The following is a 14,976-nucleotide window of genomic DNA, read 5'->3' on the forward strand; positions in this document are numbered from 1 at the left end:
ACTCTGTCTCTTCCCCCACGCCCACCCCTCCCCCACTCTCTCTTCCCCCATGGCCGCCCCTCCCCCACCCTGTCTCCCCCCATTCCTAACCCTCCCCCCGCCCCTCCTTCCCCACCCCCACCTCCCCTCCTTCCCCACCCCCATCTCCTCCCCACCCGCTGTCTCCTCTGCTCCCCAACCCCGTCTCCCCTTTTCCCCTCCTCCCGCTCCCTTCTCCTCTGCCCCTCCCCCCACTGCCCCTCCTCCTCCCAGTCCTTGAAAACAAGCCCCTCTCGACTCTCTGGGCGACCTCACGGGATCTCGTGAGATTTTGCCCTGGAAGGACTGAGAAACGGGGATTGGTCAGACCAGGCTGCTCGCCCCTCTCTCCGCCCCCCGCCCCCCCCCACGCAGCGGCTAGGGCGCTTAGCTGAGCCATCCTCTCGTTCTTTCTTTCCAGCACCTTCGCGGCGTGGTGAACTCTGAGGAAAAACGTAAGTTCGAGCCCCGATTCCTCCGCTTTCCCGCAGGGTGACCTTGGGCTTATGCCCCGGCACCACCCCTGTCCCAGGTCCCTGTGTTCTCTCTGGAAATGGGTTGAAGACCGAAGAAAATAATATGCGCCACTTGGGTCACCCCTGGCGGCCTGCCCCGAAAAATTGGCCACAGTTGAGGAGTTGTGGCTGTAAGGATGCCTTGAACCGAGGCGGCGGTGCTCATGGTTGGAGCTCTCCAGGGTGGGTGCGCATTTGTAATGCTGTGGATGCTCTGGGACTCGGCCCTTCTGAAGGTGCTGGGGGTTGGGGACGGCCCAGGCAGTGGCATAGGCATCCTAGGAAGGCGGGAACAGAGGCAGAAATGTCGCTGCAAGACCGTAGTCAGGGTCCTTGACCACAGGGGTCACTTGTGACCAACCACATGGTATGGTGTTCCTCCTGCCCCCCCGGTTTAGCCCAGGAGACACTGGTGCTCAGGTTTGGAGCTAGAGATTTGCACTGAAAGGGTGGGATTAAGTCGCCAGTTGTCAGTTTCCTCAGCAGTATTTGCGGAGGTTTTCACAGGAGGCCGTTGCTTCGTAAATATTATACATGTATCCTTCTTTTTGGAGCATTTTGATTATTACTCTCAGACGTGCGTGGAAACAAGTGACTGAGACCTAGAAATCCAAGCGTTGGAGGTCCGGAGGCCAGCCTAAGTCGCTTCAAAATGGAACGAAGACGTTTGCGGGTAAGAAGGTCCCCTGAGCTGTCTGAGGTGCTCAGAGAAGCCCTGTTCCCTTCTGTCCTTGTCACTCGAGCCAGATGGGAGCTGCATCCTGAGGTCCCTCACAGTAGACGAAGAGGCAGGAGCCGCTTTTATTGTTTCTGGTCATTTCCCCAAAAGAGCATTTCACTTCTCCTGCTGTCTTTGTATGAGAATCAACCCTAGGGCTGGGCGCGGTGGCTCATGCCTGTGATCCCAGCACTTTGGGAGGCTGAGGTGGGCAGATCACCAGGTCAGGAGATTGAGACCATTCCTGGCTAACACTGTGAAACCCCGTGTCTACTAAAGTACAAAAATTAGCCGGGTGTGGTGGCATGCGCCTGTAGTCCTCCTAGCTACTCAAGTGGCTGAGGCAGGAGAATCGCTTGAACCCAGGAGGCCAAGGTTGCAGTGAGGCAAGATCATGCCACTGCACTCCAGCCTGGTGACAGAGCGAGACTCCGTCTCCAAGGAAAAAAATTAACCCTAGGCTGGGCATGGTGGCTCATGCATGTAATCCCAATCTCAGTACTATGGGAGGCCGAGGCGGGTGGATCACCTGAGGTCAAGAGTTCGAGACTAGCCTGGCCAAAATGGTGAAATCCTGTCTCTACTAAAAATAGAAAAAAAATTAGCTGGGCCTGGTGGCCTACACCTGTAGTCGCAGCCACTCGGGAGGCTGAGGCAGGAGCAGGAGAATCGCTTGAACCCAGGAGGTGGAGGTTGCAGTGAGCCAAGATGGTGCCAGTGCACTCTAGCCTGGGCGACAAGAGTGAAACTCCTTCTCAAAACAAAACAAAACAAAAAATCCTAATGTATTGTGGACTTTATTGCCAAAGCCACAGTTACATTCAGAACCTTTCCCCGGGGTAATCAGATGCCAAAGCCCACACTTCCGAGTGGTGTCAGAGAACATGAGCTCAGGGAGGCTTTGATCTCACTGCCCCATGGGCTTAGGCCATTAGGGGTAAGTGTCGGTCTTGGGAAGTGAGCAACAAGATTGCACTGCCTTATCCTTGGGTGCCACCTGGGAAGATCAGGGAGGACATGCAACCTGGGTTGAAGCCGGGAGACTCGTGCTGGAACCAAAGGCTCAAGGATGACCCTGTGCATTGTACTGTGGGACCGTGCTTGGGTGCTGTTGGTATCCACACGCCTGTATCGGGTGCTGTTGGTATCCACACACCTGTAATCCCAGCATTTGGGAGGCTGAAATGGGTGGATCACTTGAGCCCAAGAGTTCAAGACCAGCCTGGGAAACGTAGTAAGACCCTGTGTCTAAAAAAGAAAAAGAGGCTGGGCACGGTGGCTCACGCCTGTAATTTCAACACTTTGGGAGGCCTAGGTGGGCAGATCACTTGAGGTCAGGAGTTTGAGACCAGCCTGGCCAACATGGTGAAACCCTGTCTCTACTAAAAATACAAAAAAATAGCCGTGTGTGGGGGCGTGTGCCTGTAATCACAGCTACTCAGGAGGCTGAGGCAGGAGAATCGTTTGAACCCAGAAGGCTGAGGTTGCAGTGAGCCAAGATTGCGCCATTGCACTCCAAAAAAAAGACCTGAAGGATCTGGTGCAGATACTTTGGGGATCCCCACTGGGATTCTATGACTAGAGAGGAGGGTGCAGACCACCCCCCTGATGAGCTCAGAGGCCACTCTGGCCTGCGCAGCCCACAAGGACCATAAGAACCAGTATACAGGACATGCAGAAATGTCTCCCCAATTCATGCCTGGACCCTAGGAGTCATGCTGGGCCCCAGTCTTTTCACTCCTCCCTTACACTGGGAGGAAGGACAGCACCTTTGTGCATATGTGCCCCTGGTGCTGCTTCCTCCAGTGCCACTGGACAAACTGGCAGTGTGAAGCTGGACAGAGGAGTGTCACTGCCTCACAGGGAGATTGCACAACTCACACTTGATCGCGGTTCCTCCTCCTCCCTTGGATCTCCTGGAAGCGGGGATCCCATAGAAACTTCCCTAACTGTTGGACTTACTTAGTTTTCCTGTTTTTCCATGGTTTATATGGAGCTTATCAGCCCTTTCTAACACTTAGATTGATAGGGAGGGAAATGAAAATCTTTCTAAACTCCTCACATAAGGGCTACCAATTCCTGCTTGCCTGGAGCTGAGCAGGTTCTCCCCCAGACAAAGTCAAGGACTTACAAGACTAAAAATGAAAATGACAGTGAACTTTAGATTTCCTGTGAAGGCTATTTGGGGTAATGAATGAGAACTGCTGCGGCCTTTTCTGTGCCCAGTAGGTGCTTGATAATTAGGGACATTGATAATGACCTTTATTACTAATCTCAGTCTCCTGCAGCTGATAAGTAAAGATGATTGCCTGGGAATTAAAGGAAATGTAGAACAAATTGTAGTTTAACCCAGTTTTCACGAAGGCCATTTGGTGTTGAGGGTGAAAAGTAGGAGAAAGTAGTCTGCAGAGAGAGAACCAAAATGAAAAACGTGCTTCAACGAATTACAGCCTCCTTACGCAGGCCACAGCAAACAAAGCCAGGCCCCAAGACATTCCAGCTGGACACTTGCCAGTAGAATATAAGAACTGTGGGGACTTCACAGTGCATGAGGCAGAGATGGCCTGGAGAATTCTTTGGGTGGAGAGGTTCTGAAACTTCAAAAGCACCAATGGGTGATCAGGCCCAGGATAGTAATCATCCCTAAGCAGATCCTTAAATGCCAAATGTAACTTCAATTTTTGTGACAGAAAATGTATTTGTGCACTGTGCCTAGCATGGAAAGAGAAAAATTGAGTCTAATTGATAGGCCTGATTGCATCTCGCTGACCAGAATCTCTGTACCTGAGAAGCTTAGGGGCAAGAAGGAACAGCTGTTTTCTTGAAGTGTGGAAACATTAGTAATACTTAGGAAGGGGCTGGCCATTGGAGATTATGTTTGTGGTAAAGGCCTGACCTGCTGCTTGTGAACAGCCCTGGTGTGGAAGAGGACACCTAACCATAAAGAGAAGGTCTTCTGACAACTTCCTTAATGGCAGGGATGTGTGCTTTCAGCCCTTGTTTATTTCTCTCCCTGGCTCCAAGATTCCTAAGAAACCACAAGGTCTTTCAGACTTGAAAATGCTGTCCTAGGTTTGGTCACCAATATCACCCTCTATCCCACCTCTCCAGCCCACATTCCTAGATTTAATCTTGTCAAGGCTATTTGCCAAGAGGATCCTGACTTTCTGGGAGAAAACACCCTTTGCCTCTAGGGAAGGAGGAAGATTGAACTCCCTCCCTGCCTTAGTGATTACCTTGGCTTTACTGGAACTATCTTTCATCTTCCTTAGCTATTCCCCTTTTTAATTTCTCTACTCCATCCAGGTCAAAGTCTTTCAATTCCGCCCCCCAAAAAACCTATCTGTCTTTGTGGTAATCCACTCAGTCCCATTACAAATGCCCAGCCTTATTCTGACTAACTCCTAGTTGTAGTGTAATTTTGACCCACCTTCCTGCAGGACAGCCTTGACTTTCAAAGTCTGGAAGACCAGCTACCCCTCTGTTGTTCCTCCCTTTCTCCCTGAATAGGCATGTGATTTGCTGTGTTAGGGAACATGGGGTATAAGTGACAATTTGATACTTGGGGGTTGTTTGGGAGTGGGGAGGGGTAATGTCATGATGCTCTTCATAAAGCTATCTTAACTGGAAATTTGGGTAATTTTGATGTGGCCAAAAATTCCCCTAACAGTTATACTCTCTGGGTGGTTTTGTTCACTTTTTCCTTCCTTTTTGTAAATGGACGTCCCATTCAATCAGTTGAACCTGAAGTAAGTAAAAAAACCCCATCAGGATGCACTGGCTGGAGATCCAGGAATGTAATTAGATTTGGCTCTCCCATTGGCAGCGTGGAGTTGAAAGGGGAGGTATGCCCAGAAAGGCCTGTAATAGTTTCAGAGGGGCCAGAGGAGGGACCCAGAGGCCTTGGAGTCAATGTTGTGGTCCTCCCAGAGGTCTAGGCAGAAGGCTTCTGCACCACAGCTGGGTCTGGTGAGTCGGGAACCTCAGGCTATGGCCACTGCCTTCTACTGTCAGCCCAGGGTCTCCACGGGCCATGAGGGCCAATGCTGCTTAGATGGTTTTCCTTTTTCTTTCCTTACAAAGGAACAGGCTTTGTTCTTGCCTCTAAATGTAGTTTTGCCTTAATTCCAAACATTTTTCTTTGGTTATTGGATTGATTTCTTAATTGATACACAATAATCGTACATATTTATAGGATACATGTGAAATTTTAGTTTATGCATATATAGTGTGTAATGATCAAATTATGGTAATTAGTATAACCATTACCTGGAACATTTATTATTTATATTGAATCCCAAACATTTTGATTTCTGCCATTTTGTATATGTTAAAAATAATTTCTTAAATGGCTTTTTTTGTTTTGGAAAATAAAAGACATATAGTTTGAATTTTACTTTATTACAGTTTAAATAGTATGTGGCAAGCAATTATAATTTGCATCATTTATGATTTTTTAAATCAGTGATTTACTAGTTAGGCTTTTTTTTAACTAAAAGGTTAAAAAATATTCCATTTTAACTAAAAAGTTAAAAAATATTCCATAGATTTTTTTCTTTTCTTTTCTTTTCAGATGCTTTGGAATTAAAGACATTTTCTTTTTTTTTTTTTTTTTTTTTTAATAGAGATGAGGTCTCCTTGTGTTGCCCAGGCTGGTCTTGAACTCCTGGGCTCAAGCCATTCTCCCACCTTGGCCTCCCAAAATGCTGGGATTACAGACATGAGCCACTGTGCTGGAGGGTGGAGGCTTTTTCAAGATATCTAGTATACAAGACGGTAACTGTAGTTAATAATGTATTGTATACATGAAAATTGCTAAGAGTACATTTCAGGTATTCTCACCACACATATGTGAGATCATACATACGTTAATTAGCTTAAGGTACCCATTCTACAATGTATACATATTTCAGAGCATCATATTGTACACCATAAATATACATAATTTTTGTTTCTCCATTTTAAAACTAATGTTTTGGGGAAAAAGAACCAAGCTTTGTTTTATTGTGAAGTGTTTGCTCCGCTGATTTCCATGTCAAAGTAGTAACGCTTAATACACGTAAAAGAGACACACTTAAAATACATGTCTCAGAATGTTTTTTTTTTAATTTTACTTCCAGTTGCTGTGTAATACTGTTGTGCTGCTTCTGTAGTTTCTCATTTAAAAATTTTTAGTGAAATATAATGGCATCCATTGTGCATTGTGTGTGTGTTCCTAATCTTTCCCATCTGGCTTATTTGTTGGAGCAGAGAAGGATGCTGTCCTGGGCTGTGTGACACTCCCATTTGAATTGCCTTTGAGTGATCATCAGAAACTTTTTCCCAAAATGAGCAGGGTCAGCTCTCAGGCTCCTTAGTTCTCACTTCCCAGGGGGACTAGAATTAAATAGAGTAGTGGGTAGATACAGGATGGGGCCAGTGGCCATCCTGTCCCCTCCTCTACACTTGATGAGATGTTCATCCTGGTGCCAGCAGAGCTGTGGCTTTGTGGCCACCGAGTGCAGAGTGGAATCGGGGTCAACTGAGAACTCCCCTGCTGTTGCTAGCACAGTGACTTTGGCCCTAAGTTGGTCCCTCAGAAGGGTGAGGAAAAGATAGAGTTGCTTATGCTTGGGCTGAGAGGGATGCCTTGCTCCCTCTGTTTCCTCAGGGTTCCATTCAGAGCCGATACATCAGCATGAGCGTGTGGACAGGCCCACGGAGACTTGTGGAGCTGGCAGGGCAGAGCCTGCTGAAGGATGAGGCCCTGGCCATCGCCGCCCTAGAGTTGCTTCCCAGGGAGCTCTTCCCGCCACTCTTCATGGCAGCCTTTGACGGGAGACACAGCCAGACCCTGAAGGCAATGGTGCAGGCCTGGCCCTTCACCTCCCTCCCTCTGGGAGTGTTGATGAAGGGGCAACAGCTTCACCTGGAGACCTTCAAAGCTGTGCTTGATGGACTTGATGTGCTCCTTGCCCAGGAGGTTCGCCCCAGGTAAGGGTGACCTAGCAGCTTGGTGTGGGGCCCTGGGAACCTGAGCAGGATGCAGCTGGGGTCAGGGAGCATGGAGCACCTAAGGCTGGGCCAGAGGCTCTGATGGTGCCAGCAAGGAAGTTCAGGGAGGCCTTGGGGCTACTGTAGGGGTCACTCTTGGAATGGGCTTCTGGACATGTGGCACTGATTAAAATGCAGAGGTGTCTGAAGGAACATGCACCTGCTTCCTCCTAGTGGGGTGGGAAGTGGGGACCAGGAAGGATCCCAGGAGCCTAGTGGGAAAGGAAGCAGCTGATGCCTAAAGTATGGAGTAAAAGTGCAGATCTAAGGTGGATGCCCGTTTGGTTCTTACCTACATTATGAGACTCATGGTCTTATCTTAAGTTGATCTTAAAGCATCTCAGCTAATTACCTGTTTTTCCCCACAGGAGGTGGAAACTTCAAGTGCTGGATTTACGGAAGAACTCTCATCAGGACTTCTGGACTGTATGGTCTGGAAACAGGGCCAGTCTGTACTCATTTCCAGAGCCAGAAGCAGCTCAGCCCGTGACAAAGAAGCGAAAAGTAGATGGTTTGAGCACAGAGGCAGAGCAGCCCTTCATTCCAATAGAGGTGCTCGTAGACCTGTCCCTCAAGGAAGGTGCCTGTGATGAACTGTTCTCCTACCTCATTGAGAAAGTGAAGCGAAAGAAAAATGTACTACGTCTGTGCTGTAAGAAGCTGAAGATTTTTGCAGTGCCCTTGCAGAATATCAAGATGATCCTGAAAATGGTGCAGCTGGACTCTATTGAAGATTTGGAAGTGACTTGTACCTGGAAGCTACCCACCTGGGCAAAATTTTCTCCTTACCTGGGCCAGATGATTAATCTGCGTAGACTCCTCCTCTCCCACATCCATGCGTCTTCCTACATTTCCCCGGAGAAGGAAGAGCAGTATATCGCCCAGTTCACCTCTCAGTTCCTCAGTCTGCAGTGCCTGCAGGCTCTCTATGTGGACTCTTTATTTTTCCTTAGAGGCCGCCTGGATCAGTTGCTCAGGTGCGGGATGGTGAGGTTTCTCTACAGACCAGAGCAAGCCCTTCTTTATTGCAGTAAACAATAAAGGGTATCTTGTATATGCCAGCCACTGATAATGCAAGAGTGAGCAAGTCACTACCAGTTAACATGTCTTGTTCACCACTGTCCCCAAGCATGGTATCACATAACTACTACTCATAAGGGTTAGAGGTATACATTAGGATAGATGCTATTAACAGTGACTCCTTGTTAGAAAACTCTGTAATGGGAGGTTGGGGCTTGGCAAGGGTGCCTTTAGGCATTCTTCCTTAGGAAGTGATGCCTAAGATGATCAAAAATAAGCAAGGAGGGCATTGAAGAAGGGAAAGTCCATCAAAGGTGAGATTTGAAATTGTAAGCTGTGTGCTCACCAGCTTCTCAACATGAGCCACTGCCTCTAAACCTGCCTCAGATTTCCTGTCTGTAAAGGGTGATTTAGAATTCCAGTTAAGGTAATAGGTGGGAAATGCAGGATTCTGGAGATGTGGGAGAAGGAACAAGAGAGAGGAATTGCAAAAATTGATAGGTTGTTTGCTGATGATACAGTGATCTAAGGTAGCTCTGCAGCCTGGGAACCCCCTTGGAATGTTGCTGACCTTGCCCCAGTTTGTCCTCTGTGAATACTCCCTAGTAGCTTCATTGGCCACAGAGATACAGGTGACTAGGGCCCAGGCAGTGGCAGAGGAAGCCTGAGTTGAAAGAAAGTATTTTCGGTTGTATCTTTAAATACTAAAATTCACTGATGCCTTTCCTTACTTGAGACATCAAATCAGGCTCTCTCAATTCAGTTCATGCTCACACCACCTAAGAAGTCTCTGTTGGACCCTGCCTCACAGATCAGCCAGGGGAGTGTTTGAGATCTTTGTTTACTTGACCCACTTATGCAGCAAATGATGGAGAAAGGACTAAACCTGAACTTGTAGTCCTTGAATGCTCCTTTACAGCATGGCATCCTGGGGGTTAACCATCATCTGGAAGACTTTGGGTTTTGGTGAAATGGGCCTCTCTCCAGTCTCCCCACCCCACTGCCACCATTCCCCAGCACTAACTGCTTTGTCTATTTGCAGGCACGTGATGAACCCCTTGGAAACCCTCTCAATAACTAACTGTCGGCTTTCGGAAGGGGATGTGATGCATCTGTCCCAGAGCCCCAGCGTCACTCAGCTAAGTGTCCTGAGTCTAAGTGGGGTCACACTGACCGATGTAAGTCCCGAGCCCCTCCAAGCTCTGCTGGAGAGAGCCTCTGCCACCCTCCAGGACCTGGACTTTGATGATTGTGGGATCATAGATGATCAGCTCCTTGTCCTCCTGCCTTCCCTGAGCCACTGCTCCCAGCTTACGACCTTAAGCTTCTGGGGGAATCCCATCTCCATATCTGCCCTGCAGAGTCTCCTGCAGCACCTCATCGGGCTGAGAAATCTGACCCACGTGCTGTGTCCTGTACTCCTGGAGGGTTGCGAGGACGTCCATGGTACCCTCCACCTGGGGAGACTTGCCTATCTGCATGCCAGGCTCAGGGAGTTGCTGTGCGAGTCGGGGCGGCCCAGCATGGTCTGGCTTAGTGCCAACCCCTGTCCTCACTGTAGGGGCAGAACCTTGTATGACAGAGCCCATCCTGTGCCCCTGTTTCATGCCTAACTAGCTGGGTGCACATATCAAATGCTTCATTCTGCATACTTGGACACTGAAGCCAGGATGTGCATGCATCTTGAAGCAACAAAGCAGCCACAGTTTCAGACAAATGTTCAGTGTGAGTGAGGAAAAAAAGGGGAAGTTGGGGGTAGGCAGATGTTGACTTGAGGAGTTAATGGGATCTTTGGGGAGATACATCTTACAGAGTTAGAAATAGAATCTGAATTTCTAAAGGGAGATTCTGGCTTGGGAAGTATATGTAGGAGTTAATCCCTGTGTAAACTGTTGTAAAGAAACTGTTGAAAATAAAGAGAAGCAATGTGAAGCACCTGGTGTCTTGTAGTATATGAACCTGCTTTCCCGGTTAAACCTTAGGAAATCTCCAGTTGCTGATTAAATAAGACAACTGCTTATCCATGGTACTTACACCTTTAGGCTGGACAAGGTCCCAGCCCCCAGATCTCATGACACCATTCGTCTCTTTGGGGGCATCTGTTATCTCCTTGCTTATTTCTTTGGTGTTCAAAGGATCAGAGCATGCAAGGTACATCCTCAGGGCCTGGAACATACTAAGGAAGGGGATGGTAATGAGCACCACTGAGTGAAGGGTTCTTCACAGGAGCCCTCACTACTAAACCCCCTGAGACCCTGGACTCAGTCCTCCCTGTTTTCCAGTGGACTCATAAGCCTCCATCCCTGGCCTGTGACTGTGCCAGTATTGGGCTTAACTGTGCACAAGTCAGACCTCCCGTACTGGAAGGGGATGTCCAGTACTGCACTTGAGGTGGAGCCTCTGGGCCTCACCAACCCATCCCACCAGGTCCAGCCCCTTTCTGAATTTAATTGTGGACCGTTAAAAACATCTTCCTTCCTTTTGGCAAAACACTAAGATCATATTTATTTAGTATTTGTACCCACATTAAAAATAGGATGACATCTTGTGGTCCTATCAGTGAGAAAATTACTTCTTCGACATAAGAGTCCCCCCATCAATGAGGTGGTAAGCTGAATCTCAGCCAGTGAGATGCCTTGGATTTGGGGTCCCAAGAGTGAACAAACTCATGGCAGGTGTTAGGGAGCTCTTCAGGGGAAGTAGGTGGATGAATGTCAGATTTGGGAGTTGGGGGTAGGTGGAGGCCACCTTATAGAACAATCTATCCAAAAGGATGGGAGATGTCATACTGTGCAGGTGGACTCTGCAATCCCTGGGCAGTCAGCCTACTTGGCCTGCCACTGCTCCCATGCTAGTGTGTCCTGCCCTTAGGCTGCCTCACCTCCCTCACTGTACAGCTTCCCAAAGCAGCACCTGGGAAGAAGGTCACACACCAAGGCCCAGGGGTGGGCTCTATCTGCACGTAGCTGTGAGTGCCAGCACACCCAGTCCTGCCTGTTCTGAGGCCTCTGTCCTGGTGATAACCACCCATGAGGCTGCTGGCATTGCAGACTGTCAGCAATTTCCTGTCTTGCAACACACAGCAGCTGGGCCCTTCAACCTTTTTTCTTCTCTTCCCATCTTCAAGCCTTCTACCGTAAGCTCTATAAGAAACAGAAATTGGCTGGGCGCGGTGGCTCATGCCTGTAATCCCAGCACTTTGGGAAGCTGAGGCAGGCGGATCACCTGAGGTCAGGAGTTCGAGACCAGACTGGCCAACATGGTGAAACCCTGTCTCTACTAAAAATACAAAAATTAGCCGGGCATGATGGCAGGTGCCTGTATTTCCAGCTACTCAGGAGGCTGAGGCAGGAGAATCGCTTAAGCCTGGGAAGCAGAGGTTGCAGTGAGCTGAGATCACGCCACTGTACTCCAGCCTGGGTGACAGAGCAAGACTCCGTCTCAATAAATAAAAAAAAGAAAAAGAAATAGGCCCATCAGCTTGTGGGCACGTTTTGCCATTTTTTAAAAGCTCTCCCTCTTTCTTTCTCTTTTTAGAGATAGGGTCCCACTCTGTCACCCAGGCCGGAGTGTAGTGGCATGATCATGGCTCACTGCAGCCTCAACCTCCCAGGCTCAAGTGATCCTCCTTTCTCAGCTTCCCAAGTAGCTGGGACCACAGGCACATGCCACCGTGCATGGCTATGTTTTTATTTTTTCTAGAGATGGGGGTCTTCCTATGTTGTCCAGGCTAGTCTTGAAGTCCTGGGTTCAAGGGATCTTCCCAACTCAGCCTCCCAAAGTACTGGGATTACAGGCATGAGCCATTGTAGTCCAGCCTTGGCGACAAAGTGAGACCCCACCTCAAAAAAAAAAAAAAAGATTAATAATACGTGCCATGTAATGTCACAGTGAGGGTCACTTGGGCTAATTTTTTATGTAAAGCACACGTTAGAATGCATAGAACATGGATGGTCCAGCACAGGATAACGGTTATTAGCTGCCTGCTGCAAGTAAAGGAAGAAAAATGCTACATCTTGCTTCTAAAGCAGGATGCCTGACAGTAGGGACATTATTTGACCTGGAGATGAATCTGGAAAACTTTTTTCAGACTTTGGAATCAAAATATACATAAAGTAGCTGGGCATGGTAGCACACACCTGTAGTCCTAGCAACTTGGGAGACTGAAGCAGGAGGATCACTTAAACTCAGGAATTCAAGGCTGCAGTGAGCTATGATCACACCAATGCACTCCAGCCTTGGCAATAGAGCAAGACCTTGTCTAAAAATCAAAGGCCAGGCACAGTAGCTCACACCTGTAATCCTAGCATTTTGGGAAGCCAAGGCAAGAGTATCGCTTGAGTCCAGGAGTTCAAGACCAGGCTGGGCAGCAGAGCAAGACCCCATCATCTCTATGAAAAAATTTTTGAATGAGCTGAGCATGTCGGTGTGCACCTATCGTCCCAGCTACACAGGAGGCTGAGGCATGAGGATCACTTGAATCCAGGAGTTCAAGGTCGCAGTGAGTTGTGATCATGCTACTACACTCCAGCCTGGGTAACAGAGTGAGCTCCTGTCTCAAAAAAAGAAAAATAAATGGCTCATGCTTGTAATCCCAGCATTTTGGGAGGCTGGGGCAGCTGGAACACTTGAGGCCAGGAGTAAAAGGTTTATTAACTTTTTTTTTTTTTTGAGACGGAGTCTCACTCTGTCGCCCAGGCTGGAGTGCAGTGCTGTGATCTCGGCTCACTACAACCTCTGCCTCCCAGATTCAAGCGATTCTCCTGCCTCAGCCTCCCAAGTAGCTGGGATTACACGCATGGGCCACCATGCCTGGCTAATTTTTGTATTTTTAGTAGAGATGGGGGTTTCACCACGTTGGCCAGACTGGTCTCGAACTCCTGACCTCAGGTGATCTCCCTGCCTCAGCCTCCCAAAGTACTGGGATTACAGGCATCAGCCACCACACCTGGTCAGTTTATTAACATTTTATATGGTCAGATGCAGTGGCTCATGCCTGTAATTCCCAAATTTTGGGAGGCTGAGGCTGGAGGACCACTTGAGGCTAGAAGTTTGAGACCAGCCTATACTACATAACAAGACTCTGTCTCTACAAAAAAATTAAAAATTTAACCAGTGCTCACCTATAGCCCTGGCTACTCAGAAGGCTGTGGTGGGAGGATTTCTTGGGCCCAAGAGTTCAAGGCTGCAGTGAGCTGATTGTGCCACTGCACTCCAGCCTAGGCGACAGAGCAAGACTCTATCTCTTAAAAAAAAAAAACAAAACAAAAAAAAAAACAGAAAACAAGGCCGAGCACAGTGGCTTGTGCCTGTAATCCCACCACTTTGGTAGGCTAAGGTGGGTGGATCACCTGAAGTCAAGAGTTTGAGACCAGCTTGGACAACATGGCAAAACCCCGTCTCCACTAAAAATACAAAAATTAGCCGGGTGTGGTGGCGGGTGCCTGTAATCCCAGCTACTCCGGAGGCTGAGACAGGAGAATCTCTTGAACCCGGGAGGCAGAGGTTGCAGTGAGCCGAGATTGCACCACTGCACTCCAGCCTGGGCAACAGAGCGAGACTCTGTCTCAAAAAAAAAGCCAGAAAACAGAAAACAGCTGGGTGCAGTGGCTCATGCCTGTAATCCCAGCACTTTGGGAGGCCAAGGTAGGTAAATTGCCTGAGCTCAGGAGTTCAAGACCAGCCTGGGCAACATGGCAAAACCCAGTCTCTACCAAAAATCCAAAAAACTAGCCAGGTATGGTGGTGTGTGCCTGTGGTCCCAGCTACTCAGGAGGCTGAGATAGGAGAATCTCTTGAACCTGGGGGGCAGAGGTTGCAGTGAGCCAGGATCGCACCATTGCATTCCAGCATGGGCGACAGAGCAGCTCCGTCTCAAAAAAAAAAAAAAAAAAAGAATAGATTATAGGAAGGCTGGACCATGTTGTATGATTATGATCCTCCATAGACTGACTCCCCGACTTGACGTTACCTCATATCCATTTCATTTCCTGAGAGCTTCCTATGGGAACTTCTGGAAATACAATTCGTGCAGCAGAGCCTAGGGAATTAGAAGAGAGCCTGATATTATAGCTTCCTTAATTTGCTTTTGCTGCTATAACAAAATACTTGAGACTGGGTAATTTACAAAGAACAGAAACATCTCAGCTGGGAGTGGTGCCTCAAGCCTGCAATGCCAGCGCTTTGGGAGGCCGAGGCAGGCGGATCGCCTGAGGTCAGGAGTTTGAGACCAGCCTGGCCAACATGGTGAGGCCCCATCTCTGCTAAAAGTACAAAAATTGGCCAGGCGTGGTGGCACGTGCCTGTAATCCCAGCTACTCGGGAGGCTGAGGCAGGAGAGTCCCTTGAACCCAGGAGGCGGAAGTTGCAGTGAGCCAAGATCACACCATTGCACTCCAGCCTGGGCGACAAGAGCAAGACTTCGTCTTGGAAACAACAACAACAACAACAACAACAAAAACAGAAACATTTCTCACAGTTCTAGAGGCTAGGAAGTTCAATATCAAGGCACCAACAGATTCAGATTTGGTGAGGGCTGCTCTCTGCTTCCAAAATGGAGCCTTGCTGCTTTGTCCTCACATGACAGAAGGGTGGAAGGGAAAAAAGGATGAGTGCTGTGTGGAACCTCATTTGTGTGTGTTTGTTTGTTTGTTTTCTGCCCTCAGCATAGTG

General features: G+C 48.5%; 2 protein-coding genes and 1 gene segment (V, D, J or C); all 3 read left to right on the plus strand.

Annotated features, from left to right (window-relative positions):
- LOC116459127 (probable non-functional immunoglobulin lambda variable 11-55) overlaps window positions 1-14,976 on the plus strand; it is a 346,106-nt gene that overhangs the window by 72,909 nt on the left and 258,221 nt on the right.
- Window positions 1-14,976, plus strand: part of LOC116459129 (immunoglobulin lambda-1 light chain-like) — a 325,567-nt gene that overhangs the window by 49,342 nt on the left and 261,249 nt on the right. The window lies entirely within an intron of this gene.
- Window positions 1,003-10,236, plus strand: LOC116459125 (PRAME nuclear receptor transcriptional regulator). The gene is made up of 4 exons (XM_032139409.2): window positions 1,003-1,206; window positions 6,902-7,224; window positions 7,653-8,261; window positions 9,347-10,236. The coding sequence occupies exons 1-4, from the start codon at window positions 1,186-1,188 to the stop codon at window positions 9,915-9,917; spliced, it is 1,524 nt and encodes a 507-aa protein (XP_031995300.1). The 5' UTR covers window positions 1,003-1,185; the 3' UTR covers window positions 9,918-10,236.

Source organism: Hylobates moloch, unplaced genomic scaffold (genome assembly GCF_009828535.3).
Source record: "Hylobates moloch isolate HMO894 unplaced genomic scaffold, HMol_V3 SCAFFOLD_19, whole genome shotgun sequence".
In the NCBI taxonomy this organism is placed as follows: domain Eukaryota; kingdom Metazoa; phylum Chordata; class Mammalia; order Primates; family Hylobatidae; genus Hylobates; species Hylobates moloch.